Below are 16,498 nucleotides of genomic sequence, written 5' to 3'. Positions count from 1 at the left end.
AATAAAGTAGTTTCTTTCTTGGCTGCTGAGGGAGGCCGCCTTGACAATAATATTGTGTGTAGCAAAACAAAGTGAGCTGAGGAGATGGATGAGAGAGAGACCATTTCTTACCACAAGGATGGGAGTGCCCTTCACAAGACTTTTGTTTGGCTCCCTATTATTTGCCACTTTTGGGGCTACAAGGACCATCCACTGGGGACAAGTGTCCACTCAACTCTGTCAAGAGCTTTTTGAAGGATAAGGCCTTCAGCCATGCATGTTTCGCAATATGTTGGCCCCATCTCAGAAACTTGGCTGAGAAGGATGGAACAACAGAGAATCAAGTTCTCAAGTCCAACCAACCAAGAGAAGGTCCGTAACATAGCCAGAGAAATGGGAGAGGGAGACCACTCCCCTCTCCTTTTCAGTAGTCTTCCTGTGTGTGTGTGTATATATATATATGTATATAACTTTGATTCTTTCCACTTCAGTAACTGGCGAGGTGTAGATCTCATGTTGAGGAGAGAGCCCAGGGATGGAGATGGAGGAGAAGATAGAAGTTGTCACCAAGGAGACTCTACTCAAAGCACCATCAGCCGTGAGTCCCTTTGCTACCTGATTACACTTCCTTCCCTTTGTACTTTCTTCTTCCAAATTTCAGAGGCTCAAATTTAAATAAGTGCCTGAATTTATCTGAGGACCTGGGCCCTGCATCTGAGCAGGTTCCTTGGCAAGAAGTCCCAACTATAAAAAGCCCAATTAAAAACTTGCCTGTCCCTAGATGCTGGAAATATTATTCAGCATTTCTTGATAGCAGCTCAAAGTTACAAGTTCTATCTCAGAGATTATAATTAACTCTGAATTTCTTGAGTTACACCTTGGAAATAGATATTAGAGCTTTGGAAATCTTCAGACCAAGCAAATATTGTGATGAGCTGCAGTAGCTATGAGGGATGTCCACCTCTTTGATCTCTTCCACCGGTTTTAATTAGGTGCATTTTAGACGGATGATTTTCCCCCCTGTCTGTTATCTGCTTTTCCAATTTGCTGAGTGAGCCCTTGGTGGTCCAAAGGTGGCTCAGGCAGAGGTGGGTTCCTACCGGTTCAGACTGGTTCTGCCAAAGCGGTAGTAAAAATTGGGACTGGGTCCCCGAACCAGTAATACCAGCAGGTTGGCCACGCCCCTGAACTGGTGTGTCGCCGTCGCCCCCCGGTTGCCCGCCCACACGCTCAGGGCATTCCTGCAGGTAGCATCTTTTCATTTAAGGAGAATCTAGCAGCAGAGCCACACCAATTGTCCTCCTCTACAGACCTCCCAGGTCTCATGGGGAACCATTCTGGGTCTCAACAATGGAACAACGTCCACTGTGTGATTCTCTCTGTCACAGCCTTCCCTCACCCTCCTGAACAATGGCTCCCTAGAGATTTGGATGGTCTCCATCCTGGCCCTGTTGAAATGAGCTCTTCATGCCAAGGCTTGGGCTAGCCCAGGGGTCTCCAAACGTGGCCACTTTAAGTCTTGTGGACTTCAATTCCCAGAATTCCCCAGCCAGCATAACTTAATCTCTTTTAATCCCTTTCTCTGCAATCTCTCCACTTAGATCAGAGGTCTTCAAACTTGACCACTTTAAGATTTGTGGACTTCAACTCCCAGAATTCTCCAGCCAGCATAATTTACTCTCTTTTAATCCCTTCCTCTGCAATCTCTCCACTTAGATCAGAGGTCTTCAAACTGGGCAACTTTAAGCAGAGCTAGTTGAAGAACTCTGAGAGTTGAAGTCCACAAGTCTTAAAGTTGCCAAGTTTGGAGACCCCTGAGCTAGTGTTTGTGGGGAGACCCCTGGTTTGACATTTCAGTGTTTTTTCTTCGCAGTTGTGCTTCTATGATTTTGTAATTTTCTGTTTATCCTTTCAGATTGTTTGTGCCAGTTAATTACTGTGATAAAATGCCTTGATTTTTGTGTCATGCCGCATGCCACCCAGAGTAGTGATGGACTTAGGCAGCTTATATATTCCTTAAACCAATTTGTAAATCACTTGAAAGGCATCCCAGACCCTGTAGCCTAGGAGGAGGAGGAGGTGGGGTCTTGGAAAAGAGCAGGCACAGGTAGTGGGGGCAGAAGTTTGATGTGTGTGTGTGTGTGTGTGTGTGTGTGTGTGTGTGTGTGATGGAGCCATGGACTTGGGGGAGGACGTTTGCTTGCTATCAACCAAGTTAATGGAAAGGACGTGGAACCTGAGTGTGTGGCGCAGGACAGGTGACAGAGACCAGGGCAAGAGGGCAGAGCTGGTTCCCCAAAAGTCTCCTTCCTGAGCCTCTTTCATTCTGGCAATGCCAATGACCATCTCCTCCATCCTGTGAATCTCCCATAATCAATCTCTCTCTCTCTCTCTCTGTCTCCCTTTTTCTGTCTCTTTCTTTCTTTCTCTCTCTCTCTTTCTCTCTCTCTCTCCCTTTCTCTCTCTTTCTTTCTCTCTCTTTCTCTCTCTCTCCCTTTCTCTGTCTCTTTCTTTCTCTCTCTCTTTTTCTCTGTTGCCCTTTCTCTGTCTCCTTCTTTCTCTCCCTCTCTTTTTCTTTGTCGCCTTTTCTCTGTCTCTTTCTTTCTCTCTCTCTCTCGTTCTCTCTGTCTCCCTTTCTCTGTCTCTTTCTTTCTCTCTCTCTCTCTCTCTTTTTCTCTGTCACCCTTTCTCTGTCTCTTTCTCTCTCTCTCTTTCTCTCTTTCTCCCTTTCTCTCTCTCTTTTTCTCTGTCTTTCTTTCTCTGTCTCTTTCTTTCTTTCTTTCTCTCTCTCTCTCTCTGAGTGTCTGTCTGACTCTCCTTTTCTCTGTCTCCCTTTCTCTCTCTCTCTCTCTCTCTCTCTCTCTCTGTATCTTTGTCTTTTTTTCTCTCTGTGTCTCTTTCTCTGTCTCCCTTTCTCTGCCTCTCTCTCTCTTTCTCTATTTCTTTCTCTCTCTCTTTCTTTCTTCTTTCTTTCTTTTCTTTTCTTTCTTTTTTCTTTCTTCCTTTCCTTCTTTCCTTCTCTCTCTCTCTTGTCTCCCTTTCTCCTTTCTCTCTCTCTCTCTCTCTCTCTCTCTCTCTCTCTCTCTCTCTCCTCTTTCATCTACCTCCACAGGCCTACCATGCCCTGGATCCAGAGTTTGGGGGCTGCTGTGGTCTCTGCCCTAGCTGTGGCTGTGGTTCCTGTCCAGGTTGCGGCTCCTGTCCAGGTTGCGGCTCCTGTCCAGGATGCGGCTCCTGTCCAGGTTGCGGCTCCTGTCCGGGATGCGGCTCCTGTCCAGGTTGCGGCTCCTGTCCGGGATGCTGCTGCCCCTGCTGTGGTTGTGACTCCTGCCCCAGCTGTGACTCCTGCTCCAACTGCTGTTGCTGCCCCAGCTGCTGCTGCCCCCCGAGCTGCGATTGTTGCTGCCCTCCGAGCTGCGATTGCTGCTGCCAGATGTGCTGCTTCCTCCCACGGCTGCTGTGCCAGCTGCCCATGATGCTGTGCCAGCTTCCCAAAATGATCGGCTGCCCTGTGAACATCAAGAGGTTCCTGATCGTCCTGGTGATTGTGGGTCTTGTGGTGCTGGTTGTCGTGGGGGCTCTGCTGATGGGGCTCTACATCACCCAGGCACATACGGAGGCTGTAAGTAGGGGAGGGCTGGGCCTCCAGGGGACTGGGCTGGGGAGGGGCTCTTTTCCCTGGGGTTGGGCTGGCGGGAGCATCCGAAGCTGGCAGGAGAGGTGAGGGAAGCTGCACCAGGAGGCACCCAGATGGGTTCTGGGGCTGCCTTGCACCCACTCTGGTGGCTACATTTTCAGGGATTTTGTGAGCTGTTTAAAAACAAAGCTGAGCCGAATTCAAATTTCACAGCCAACAGTGTAGAGACAACAACACAGCTGGTTCTTCTGCATTTACCATCACGGCCCTGGATTCTCCAGTGCAGATACATGTACAAATTGCTCTCCATCCGGTTGGTTCCTTAAAAACAACTGAAATAATAGAACAACCAAAATAATTAACAATAGCAGCACCCCTCTGTTTCCAATCCTCCTGGCCAATAACCTACAGCAGCTCTCCTATTAGAGAGCCTGCCTGTTGTGGCCTGTCAGCCACTAGCCCCTCCAGCAGTCAAATCAGAGGGAGAGGCGTGAGAGTCAGGGTCAGCATCAAGGAACTCTGGGAGATCCAAGGGGGAAGAGGGAGTGGAGCTGGCAGAGAGAGAGAGAGAGAGAGAGAGAGAGAGAGAGAGAGAGAGAGAGAGAGAGGCGGAGCCTGGGCCGCCTGTCAGCCCTCAGATGGAGAGTCAACAGCCCCCAGGTCTGGAGGTGACTGATGAGGAAGAGGAGGAACAGCTGGGCCCAGTGCCTGACACATGGATGCACAGAAGGCAGAGGAGAGCAGTGGAAATCTATGGAACGGTCCTTGGGGTGGAAGAGCCATTGCTGCTAGCGAAACCCCACCCTCTGGAGCTCTGGAGATAAAAGGCAGGGGGAGGAGATGAATAGGTGTGGCAGACAACTATTCATCTTCCGGCCGGCCGGACTTTTTAGCCTGCGGTGAGAGAGAAACTTTTTGCCGGGGATGCTGGCACTCCTAATAAAGGAATCATTGATTTAACTACAGAGGGTTTGTTGTGTTTGGGGAGCTGGGTCAGAACACTGCCAGGAGGATGCCATGCACCCCAAGGGTTGGGTCACCTCTCCTCTCTGGTCTCGTATTGCCTCCCACCTGATATAATGCTCTAGTAGTTGTTGCTGCAAGCGAGCCAAATGCATCTCTTTCTACTCCATGCAGCTTCTGCACATGACCATTGATGAGTTGGATGGAGAAGAATCCCAGCTGAAGTTCTCCATGGATAAGGAAGAAATCGCCACTTACTATGTGGATGACGGGATCCACAACCCAGCCACCATCATTTATGATTTTGCCAAGGTGAGTGGCAGCTACAAAAGAAAAAAAGAAACCCAGGTATTACCTGGATGGAGGAACAGTAAGATTTATTCTGCACACAAGAAGCTGAAATGGACCATTTAGAACTAGGGAAGGCTAGCATGGTGGCTCAGTAGCTAAGATGCTGAGCTTGTCGATCAGAAAGGTCGGCGGTTCAAATCCCTAGTGCCATGTAACGGAGTGAGTTCCTGTTACTTGTTCCAGCTTCTGCCAACCTAGCAGTTCGAAAGCAGGTAAAAATACAAGTAGAAAAATAGGAACCACCTTTGGTGGGAAGGGAACAGTGTTCCGTGCGCCTTGGGCATTGAGTCATGCCGGCCACATGACCAGGGAGACATCTTCAGGCAGTGCTGGCTGGAGATGAGCACCGCCCCCTAGGGTCAGGAATACAGGCATGCTCATGTTTTGGCACTCGGTGTTGAAAAAGTTCACCAACACTGACCTAGAAGGTCATCTGATTTTGTATCTAGTATTCTCATTGAGGGGTGCGGTGGCCTAGAGGTGGAGCTTCTGCCTTTCAATCAAGAGTCTGTGAGCTCGATCCTAGGTAGAGGCAGATATTTCTCTCTTTGGGAACGATGAGAATGTATCTGCTGAATATAACTCCGCATTGGCAACAAGAAGGGCATTCAGCGACTTCCGGTGGCACCGCTGCCCTTGGAGGATGCTCCCTCAGGAACGCCAGCCCCATGTTTGAGTAACAAGCTGCTAGGATAGCATAAATCAGCTGTCCAGCGGTTTGAAACCCCCCTCGGGAAAAGAGGGGGAAGTGAGCTGTCTGGCATAGGGTAGAGGTCCCCAGCAGCCCCAGAAGCAATTCTGTGGCGTGAAGGGTGTGAACTCCCCAGGAAGCCCAACAGTCTCCTCATCTCGGGACGCTTCTGCCTTTGCAGAAACAAAAGGCAGCGTCCACCCCTGCTGTTTCAATGCTTATTCTACATCTGAACAAGACGCAGGCGGAGCAAACCAGGAGGTCAATATATCACAAGTACAAGCCTTAACTCCGTAAATTATATCTCCTTCTGTAAACTTAAAGGGAACTTAGAAAAAAAATGGTCCCGGAATAATAAGGGATGTGGTGAAAACGAAAGTGAAGTGGAAAGCTGATTAGCACTTGTTAAGTGCTTGTTAGTGCTGCTGGAAGACTTGAGAGAATAGGTGGATTTTCTGGACTGAACAAATTGGTTGCTTAAAAGCTTGATTTGAATACTTTGAAATGGCTTCAAAGCAGGCAAAATTCAATGTTTCAAAAAGTGCTGGCAGTTCGCCAGCACAGTCGCAAAAGTCACAGTCTTTACTACCTCCAGTGGAAACACAAACACAAACCCTGACACTGGAGGCTCTACAAAATAATTTACAAAATGCATTAAAAGGACAAGCAGTTCTCTTGGAGGGGAAAATTGCAAGTGCCTTTAAAGATGTCTCTGATGAAATATCTGGAATTAAGGATTTAATCCAAACGCATAACCAAGAGATAAGGGAGGATATAGTTGAGGCATTTAAAGGATTATTTGGTTATGTAACATCTCTCAATGAGAAGGTGGAAGAAATTAATGAGTCTAATATAAAGTTGGACAATAAACTTATGGAGGCACAAAGTAAAATTGATGTCAGAGGCGGAGCTTAAAATGATACAATATAGAACAATGGAATTTGCCCTGAGGATAAGGGGTTTGAAAGAACATAACCAAGAAAATTTAAGAGAGATTTTTGCACAGAGGCTTTCGCTCAATTAACTGGGGAACCAAAGGTTGAATGTGCCTGGCAAATCTACAAAATTTACTGCATTAATTCATGGATTGCCAGACAAAGACAACTGCCAAGAGATATTGTAATCTATTTTGTCACCAGGAAAATTAGGAATGAAATATTGCAAGCAACCTATAAAAACAAATTGCAAGTGGCAGGTCAAGATGTGATAGTATTGAAGGAAATTCCCCCCAAAATGTTGAGATCTAGAAAGGACTATGCATTTCTAGTGGATGAACTTAGAAAGCGCCAGATTCAATACAGATGGGAGACCCCATCCCGATTGGTGGTGAACTACCTGGGAGAAAGACATCGTCTCAACTCTGTCTGGAAGGCAAAAGATTTTTATAGCATAGTATTAAAGGCAGGATGCCCCCCATCTCCAGGTCCCAAAGAAAGAAAAGAGACAGAGGACCCCAGGCAGCAAGATAATCAGGCACAAACTGGGGTTGTGAGTTTACTACAGGAAACAGAAGAAATTATGGAACAGAGACAAACCCGTGCGGCTACTAAATGTAAAGAACAAGACTTAAAGTCTCAACAAGCCCAGATGATAGTCCAAGAAAATATAAACACAAGCACCAAAGCTGTGGGAGGAGCTAGACCAAAGGTGAAATCCCAGCAAAATTTCCAGGCAGCTCTTAGAAAGCTTCAGTGTGCTGAAGATGACAATTAAATTTCTAACTTGGAACGTCAATGGTTTAAACTCACCACAAAAAAGGAAAAAAATATTTCACTATTTGAAACAATTTAAAAATGATGTAATTTGCTTACAAGAAACACACATTTGAACACAGGATCAGAAATACTTGATGAACGCAAGACTGGGATCGCATTTCGTAGCATCTGCTCCGGAGAAGAAAAACGGTATAGTCATATATTTAAGAAAAGACTTAAAGGCTGAATTAATTGAAGCAGATCCTCAAGGTAGATATATTGCAATTGAACTATTAATAGAAGGAAAGAAAATATTCTTAACAGGAGTATATGCTCCCAATCAACAAGAAAATTTTTATAAGTTGCTTCACACTAAATTAACACAATGAGGTTATAGATCCTGCGTTTTACTGGGCGACTGGAATGGAGTTCAAGACAAGAAGAGGCTTTTGCAAAATACCCAAACATGAGCAAGATTACCTGAATACTTTTTTGATATGATGGATGACTTTGAACTGAGTGATATCTGGAGAGAACGGAATGTTAAAGAATGGGATTTCACTTTCTTTTCTGATAGGCATCAATCCTTTTCCAGAATTGATTTTATACTAATTACAAATGACTTTTTTTCCAGGGTGAAGAAGACTAAGATATGCCCGAGAACTTTAACAGATCATAACCCAGTTTAGATGGAATTTGAATATGGAAACCGACCTAGGAGTTCTTGGAGATTAAATGAAAATCTATTTAGATATGAGAAAAATGTTACGGAATGTAAAAAAACTATTGAAAGAATATTTTGCTTTTAATATGCATAAGGGGATATCTATGGAAATGGTTTGGGACGCAAGTAAAGCATACATGAGAGGTGTTCTAATAAATTTGAATAATATTTATACGCACAGACAAAGGGAGAAACAAAGGGAATTAGAGGAAGAGATTAAAAAAAAGGAGTTAATGTCTAAACCAGATGATAAGAAGACAAAAGAGGTAATTACCTTATTGCGAGGGCAGTTTAATATGTTGATGTCGGACCAGAAAGCCACTAATCTTCTATATGCTAAACATAACACTTTTTGCAATGCCAATAAACCAGGTAGATGGTTAGCATATATGTTAAGGAAAAAACAAAGATCTCGTAATATAGAGAAAGTACAATACAAAGGGAAAGAAGTTTTTCAACAGGATATGATTAAAAAGACTTTTTTAGAATTTTACACCAGATTGTATGCTGGTGACAAAATACAAGGTTCAGACATAGACAGATATTTGGAGAAAGAGAAAATTCCTATACTTACAGATGAGCAAAGGGGAAGATTGAATTAACTTGTAACTACAGAGGAAATCTTCCTAGCAATTAAGCATTAAAAATCGGCAAAGCTCCTGGCACAGATGGCTTGACAGCAGTTTATTATAAGAAGTTACAACTAGAAATGATGGAACCTTTTAGGGAATTATTTAATAAAATCCAAATGGAAGGCAGGGTCCCACCATCCTGGAAAACAGCTTTTATTTCATTGATTCCAAAAGAAGATCAGGATCCTACCCAGCCAAAAAACTGCAGGCCTATTTCATTACTTAATACAGATTATATTTTTTTTTGCTAAAATATTGGTAAACAGGTTAATGCCAATTGCACAACAAACGATTCACAATGATCAGTCTGGTTTTATACAGGGGAGACAAATGAAAAGTAATGTAAGACAAATCATCAATATAATGGAATATTTGGGAAAGTATAACCAAGTCCCGGCAGTGCTTTTATTCTTAGATGCGGAAAAAGCATTCGATCAAGTCAATTGGCAATTTTTAATAAAAATATTACAAAAGATGCAGTTCAGAAATCATTTCATGCAATCTATCAAAGCAATATACCAGAAACAGACAGCACAAATTATAGTTAATGGAGGCTTAACAGAATCTTTTAAAATTGAAAATGGAACAAGACAGGGGTGTCCCTTGTCTCCATTATTGTTTATTTTAATCCTGGAATTGTTATTGAACAGAATACGTGGGTCTGACGAATTACAAGAATTAAGATTAGGCATTATGAATACAGAGTAAGAGCATTTGCGGATGACTTGGTTGTAACTTTAACCCAGCCAGGGGAATCAGTTACAGGTTTAATGAATATAATTAATCAATATGGTCAAGTATCTGGGTTCAAAGTAAATCTAGACAAAGATGATAGCTAAAAATATGACTATGAACCAAAAAAAAAAAAAAAGAATTAGAAACTGTAACAGGATGTGAGATAGTAAAAAAGGTTAAATATTTAGGAATTTATATTACAACTTCAAATGGGAAGTTATATAAGTACAATTATGAACCATTATGGCATAAAATACAGATAGAAATGAATACATGGAAAAAACTACAATTGCCTTTGTTGGGAAGGATAGCAGCAGTTAAAATGAATGTTTTGCCCAAGTTTCTATTCTTCTTTCAAATGATACCAATACTTTAAAAAGACGCAAATTTGGAAGAATGGCAGAAAGGTATTAACAACTTTGTTTGGGCAGGGAAGAAACTGAGAATAAAACTTAAAATAATGCAAGATATACGCGAAAGAGGAGGCTTAAAAATGCCCAATTTAAAATTATACTATGAAGCAGCAGTTTTAACAACAATTAGCGATTGGATTAACCTAACAGAGGATATCATATTGAATATTGAAGGTTATAATCTGGTATATGGTTGGCATGCTTATCTAATATATGACAAGAAGGCGGACAAGATTTTTAAAAGTTATATTTTAAGGAATGCTTTATTGCGTGTCTGGAAAAAATATCAATATAGATTAAATGACAAGATACCTATGTGGGGGGTGCCCAGACATGCTATAGAGAACATAAGTATAGAACAAAAACAAGATGTAAATACATATGCAGAATTTCTAAGTATGGATAGAGGTGTACCACAGTTAAAATCTTTGAATGTACTAAGAGATGAAAGGGTAATTCAAACCTGGTTTCAGTACGGACAGTTACAGGCTAGATGGAAAAAAGACCAGAAAACTGGTATTATCTAAAATGAGGATAATTTGGTAAAACAAATTAGGGACCAGGGTCAAATGTATATAAAAAGGTTGTATAATGTATTGATAGAAATAGACTCTGAAACAGAATTAGTTAAAGATTGTATGATAAAATGGGCACAAAATTTTGAAGAACCAATAGTGATGGAAACATGGGAAGAGATTTGGGTAAGAAATGTAAAATTTACACAAGCTCAGAACTTGAGAGAGAATTTTTACAAGATGCTGTACAGATGGCATTTAGATCCAAAAAGGCTAGCCTGTATGTATCCGAATCTACAATCTAAATGTTGGAGATGTGACTGTGTTGGTGCCACGTATTACCATATTTGGTGGACTTGTAAAAAAGTTAAAGCATTTTGGATAAAAATATGGTGGGTTATTCAAAATATTTTGAAAAAGAGGATAAAGTTCACACCCCAGTTGTTTTTGTTAGGCATAGTTTCAGACTGTACTGTTATAGAGACTAATTTGATTTTGAACCTAACGACGGCAGCAAGATTGTTGGTGGCGCAATATTGGAAGAAGGAAGAGTTGCCCACTATCCAAGAATGGATGTTAAAAGTAGTAAACTTAGCAGAGATGGCCAAAATCTCAGCGTATCTGAAGTACAAAGATGAGAAGTACAAGCTGGACTGGAGAAGATGGATTGACTATATTCAAAAGAAATACCGGACTAAAAAATTTCAGTTAGCTTATGAATGAAGGCATAAGGAATGCTACAATTTATTCAAAGCTAGTTTAATAAAGGGGGAGTTAAAGCACAAGAATAGTAACATGTTAAAATTAGTTAGCTTATGTTAGCGTATGGTTGTTAAATGTTTATACCCTGTATTCTGCTCTGGGAGGTCGGAGGGAGGGAGGGAGGGAAGAGGGGTAGGGATGGGGGAAGAGGGAAGGGAAAGAAGGGGGGTAATAATTGTAAAACTTATTTAAAAATTTAATAAAAAAAAAAAAAGAAGGGCATCCAGCCAGTAAACACTCAATTGACCAGACTCCACCCCAAAAGGGATTATGGGCTCATTGATCCAGCATTCTCATTTTCAGACTCCGCCCCATCCTGCTAATTTCCCACCGAGGAATATTAGACAACTTTTAGCAGCAAACACACTGCAGCTCTCACAAAAACCAGCATTGTATTATTAGCTGCTAAAAGAATGCAGGTACATAATGCTTTACCAAAGGCAATTTAATGCTTGGACAAAATTTGATGCTTAACTTTTGCATTGGCGTAGGTGCTGCAGAAATGTACTTCAAGGAATAAACTGAGTTTAAGTGAATCTCAATGCCTTGTTCACAGCTGCTGATTGGCTACAAGCCTGAACACCAAGAAGCCTGTTACCTAACCAGGATGGATAAGGAAAATATCCAAGGACTAGATATTCTCCTCAAGGAATTCCAGGTAAGGAAGGGAACCTTGATAGGTTAAGAAAAGGCTCCAAGATAACACGGCAAACATCAGCATTGATGGAGAAAAAACTCAGCTAATTTGCAGTGGGGAAAAGATCACAATTGTCCCACAGAGTCCTGAGCAGGGACCTGTGGAGTCAGATCTACTCACCTTTTCTTCTTTCCAATCAAAGGAAAGGACGGGTCCAGCTATGTGGTTGTCTTCTCTTGTAGGCCAAGTTGTCTGTCATGCATCTCATGCCAAAGGGGAAAGAGAAAGCACAAGAAGAAGAATTCTTCACATCCCAAGTGGATCGTTCAGGTCTCGGAACCACCATAAACATCCTCTGCAAACACATCCCCATCTTCTACACTTAGGTGAGTAGCGGACAAGGATATTGGAGCAGTGGTGAGATTCAAATGTTTTTACTACCAGTTCTGTGGGCGTGGCTTGGTGGGCGTGGTGTGGGTTGGTGGGCGTAGCTTGGTGGACATGGCAGGGGAAGGATACTGCAAAATCTCCATTCTCACTCTACTCTGGGGCCAGCCAGAGGTGGCATTTGCGGGTTCTCTGAACTACTCAAAATTTCCGCTACTGGTTCTCCAGAACCTGCCAGAACCTGCTGGATTTCACCCCTGTATTAGAGCCGGATACAGTTCAAACCTCAGAAGATACAAGTTACACTTCTCTGCAGCTACAGACTTACACACACACACACACACACATTCACAGACACACACACAAACACACACACACACACACTTATCCTGTTGCTTTTCAGATATGCTGAACTATGGGAATTCCCATAGTTCAGAGCAAAAAGTCTGTAGAGATTTTCCATCCTCCAGGTCCTGGTTGTTCCAGAGATGCTTTTTCAGGAGGCAACTGGACTTTCTTGCTTTTTCTTTGAAGATGTTTCACTTCTCATCCAAGAAGCTTCTTCAGCTCTGACAGGATGGTGGGGAATGGAAGGATTGATGCTTCTTGCAGACAGCTGGTCATTTGCATCCTTTTAGAGGGTCCTTGAAGCACTTGGAGGTTTATCTGTGTCCTGGATGACTGAGAATCTCTACAGACTTTTAGCTATCCAATTTGGGATGAAGACCCTTGGAATGGTGTGGGAGTAGGAATGGATTCCCAGAGGAAAAAGTGCAGACAGCAGGAACTGTTTGCACCCCTCAGGTGACGCTGAGGACACAGGTAAACCTCCAAGTGGCCTCAACGACCCTCTAAAAAGATGCAAATGACCAGCTGTCTGCAAGGAATATAAATCCTTCCATTCTCCACCATCCAGTCAGAGTCAAAGAAGCTTCTTGGATGAGAAGTGAAACATCTTCAAAGAAAAAAACAAGAAAGTCCAGTGGCCTCCTGAAAAAGCCCCTTTGGGGCATAGTTCAAAGCCACCAAAATCATCTCACTACTTGATGAACTTTATCCAACACATCTAGCAGATACCAGCACTAATTCCTGGGTCCACAATGGAATTGATAGTTGGAATAAGAGTTGGGATTCAGCAGGTTCTGACCAGTTCTGGAGAACCGGGAGCGGAAATTTTGAGCAGTTGGGAGAACCGGCAAATACCACCTCTGGCTGGCCTCGCCCCATCTATTCTCTGCCTCCCGAGTCCCAGCTGATTAGGAGGAAATGGGAATTTTGCAGTATCCTTCCCCTGCCACACCCACCAAGCCACGCCTACCAAGCCACGCCCATAGTACAAGTAGTACATTCATTTGAATCCCACCACTGCTTGGAATGCCTTTTCCCAGAAGATGGTTACCCAACATCAGACACTAACTCCCTCTTGATGAGTGTTGGAAGGCACAGTATGCCATAGATGTTGGAACGAGCTGTCTTTCCAGTCATTAATATGCCATGTTCAAGCAGCGTGTCTGTAGGTAGGACTCACCAATATTGAGTCACTTCCCTTCCGTTGAGACATATTGCACAAGTGGCTTTTTCGGGAAAAGCAACTCGTTTGGTTTGCGTATGTGCTGTAGATACATTCCTGGAAGGGGTTTTCTCGGCCACATTTACATGGATGAGCAGAGAATTCAAATGAGGTAATGATATGGGTCCAACTCTACACGGGAGCTGGCACACTCCCTACAGGTAGTCCTCAACTCACAACCACAATTGAGCCCAAAGTTTTTGTTGTTAAATGGGCACGCCCACCCCTCACACAAATTCAGCTTCACACACATGTGTGAGTGCCCATTGCTGGCTCAAATGGAGCTGCGTGTGTGTGTGCCAGTGGTGGGATTCAAAACATTTTACTGCCAGTTCTGTGGGTGTGGCTTAGTGGATGTGGTGTGGCTTGGTGTGGCTCGGTGGGCGTGGCTTGGTCGGTGTTGCAGGGGAAGGATACTGCAAAATCCCCATTCCCTCCCCATCAGCTGGGACTCAGGAGGCAGAGAATAGATGGGGTGGGGCCAGCCAGAGGTGGTATTTACCAGTTCTCTGAACAACTCAAAAACCCCACTACCGGTTCTCCAGAACTGGTCAGAACCTGCTGAATACAACCTCTGGTGTGTGCACTCAGCTGCTGCTTGCATGGCCCAGTTCCAAATGGGCTGTGACCCAGTACTGGACTGTGGCCCGGGGAGGATGGGAACCCCTACTATAGCTATAGGTTTCTCATCTTTGGCCATTTTCAGTTGTGCGACCTTTAACCTCTTTGAATTCTCCCAGGATGAATGCTGGCTGGGCAGGGAATTCTGGGAGTTGATATCCACCTATTTCAAAGTCCCCGTGGTTGAGAAACACAATGCTATGGTGTCCATTCCTACATCTTGCCACTGTCCTGCTCCAACACTGGAAGTTTTAAAGATGTTGGACAACCATTTGTCTGAAGTGGTGTACGGTTTCCTGCCTAGGCGGGGGGGGGGGGGGGGTTGGACTAGAAGACCTCTAAGGTCCCTTCCAACTCTGTTATTCTATTCTGTTCTATTCTATTCTATTCCTTATTCTATTCTATCCTATCCTATATTCTATTATATCCTATATTCCATTCTGTTCTATAGTATTCTATATTCTATTCTATATTCTATTCTATATTCTATTCTATATTCTATTTTATTTTCTATTCTTTTCTACTCTACTCTGTTCTGTTCTGTTCTATTCTATTCTATTCTATTCTATTCCATTCCATTCTATTCCCTATTCTATTCTATTCCTTATTCTATTCTAGTCTATGCTCTCCTGGCACAGAGAATGGAGGTGCTGGGGAGGGGGGCGTTAAGGGGGGGGCAGTTGCCTTTCCCTTATGGCCTTTCATAATTACTTTGTGAAGCCTTCCCATCTTCCTCATGTTTGCCCAGGGCGGGATTGCCCTTCTCTCGAATTCTTGGGCTCTCATTCTGCTCTCTTTCTCCCACGTTATCATCACGTACGACTGATCACAGGAGCAAAATGGGGGAAAGCACTTAAAATAAATGACAAAAACCTGATTTATAGCAACTGACAGCAGCCAGAAAGTGATGATAATGTGGCCTCCTGGGAGAAAGATCTCAGGAAAATCAGGAGGAACAGAAAATATAGCAGGCAGCAGTAGGGAAGGAGAGAAGCAACTTGGAAGTAAGGAGAAATTTCCTGACAGAAAGGACAATTAACGAGTGGAACAGAAGTTGCCTCCAGAAGTTGTGAATGCCCCAACACTGGAAGTCTTTAAGAAGATGTTGGGTAGCCATCTGTCTGAAACGGTGTAGGGTTTCCTGCCTAGGCAGGGGGTTGGACTAGAAGACCTCCAAGGTCCCTTCCGACTCTGTTATTCTGTTAAGGACCCAAGAACTTGCTGAGAAGGTACGTATATGGGCCTGGATGGTTCCAGGCCATCCATATGGTGATGTTTCTTCCTTTTCCTCCTCTCATCTCCTATCCTTTCAGGTAGAAACCTGGATTGATGGACATCCATGGTCAGCAAGGGTAGAAGGAAGCCAATGGACATCACAGTGCCAGCCTCTAAATGAAGCAAATTTTGAAATTCTTTCCTCAGAAACTATTCTGCGGTGATACTTGCTGTCCTGTTGTTAATCCCTGTCCCGCTTTTATGACCTCTGTTCCCAATCCCTGCCAACCCCCTTGGAGATCATGGGGGACAAAACCTAGCAGATTATTATATGTAGCTTGTGCCTATGCCTTGAAATGCTAAATAATTACTAATCAAAGTACGCAATGCCCTATGTAACTTAGTACAAAATTCTAATAAAACAATCGGACATAAAATGAGTCTCTTTGTATTTCTACACCCACCCACCCACACACACACGAGCCGTAGTGGCGCAGTGGTTAGAGTGCAATACTGCAGGCTACTTCTGCTGCCTGCCGGCTGCCTGCAATTAGGCAGTTCGAATCCAATCAGGCTCAAGATCAACTCAGCCTTCCATCCTTCCAAGGTCGGTAAATGAGGACCCTGATAGTTAGGGGCAAGAGGCTGACTCTGTAAACTGCTTAGAGAGGGCTGTAAAAAGCACTGGGAAGCGGTATATAAGTCTAAGGGCTATTGCAATTGCTACACGCACACTTTAAATAAATAGCGTTTACTAACAGTCCCCCTTAAGCTTTCCACCCAAAGGGTGGCATTGAAATGTGGACAATCTTACAGGAGCATGGCAGTCAAAAGATAATACCAGTTCAGATCTGTGGTGAGCTCAAAGTGTATTTTAATCACAATTTGTGGCTAATCATGTGACCCAAGTCCAAAATGGCTGAAAGCCAGGACTTTACCTTATGGATACATGCAGTTTCTGGCACCGTCTAA

The 16,498-nt window shown here is 43.5% G+C and overlaps 1 protein-coding gene across 2 annotated transcripts in view; it reads left to right on the top strand.

The window, feature by feature from the left end:
- The first annotated feature begins 418 nt into the window (after positions 1-418).
- The window catches only part of LOC309396157 (surfactant protein C-like), a 353,221-nt gene continuing 337,141 nt past the window's right edge, over positions 419-16,498 (top strand). The window contains exons 1-6 of one of the 2 annotated variants that reach the window (XM_081961036.1): positions 419-577; positions 3,092-3,601; positions 4,754-4,891; positions 11,653-11,754; positions 11,976-12,119; positions 15,625-15,963. In XM_081961036.1, coding sequence (XP_081817162.1) covers positions 515-577; positions 3,092-3,601; positions 4,754-4,891; positions 11,653-11,754; positions 11,976-12,119 — 957 coding nt within the window. In that variant the 5' untranslated portion in view covers positions 419-514 and the 3' untranslated portion in view covers positions 15,625-15,963. Of the gene's footprint in view, positions 578-3,091; positions 3,602-4,753; positions 5,022-11,652; positions 11,755-11,975; positions 12,120-15,624; positions 15,964-16,498 lie in introns of those variants that run through there. The other variant, XM_081961037.1, reaches the window with a different exon arrangement.

The sequence above is a fragment of the Natrix helvetica genome (assembly GCF_964273705.1).
Source record: "Natrix helvetica genome assembly, chromosome: 8".
Taxonomy (NCBI): domain Eukaryota; kingdom Metazoa; phylum Chordata; class Lepidosauria; order Squamata; family Natricidae; genus Natrix; species Natrix helvetica.
This window is presented reverse-complemented; position numbering and strand designations above follow the sequence as displayed.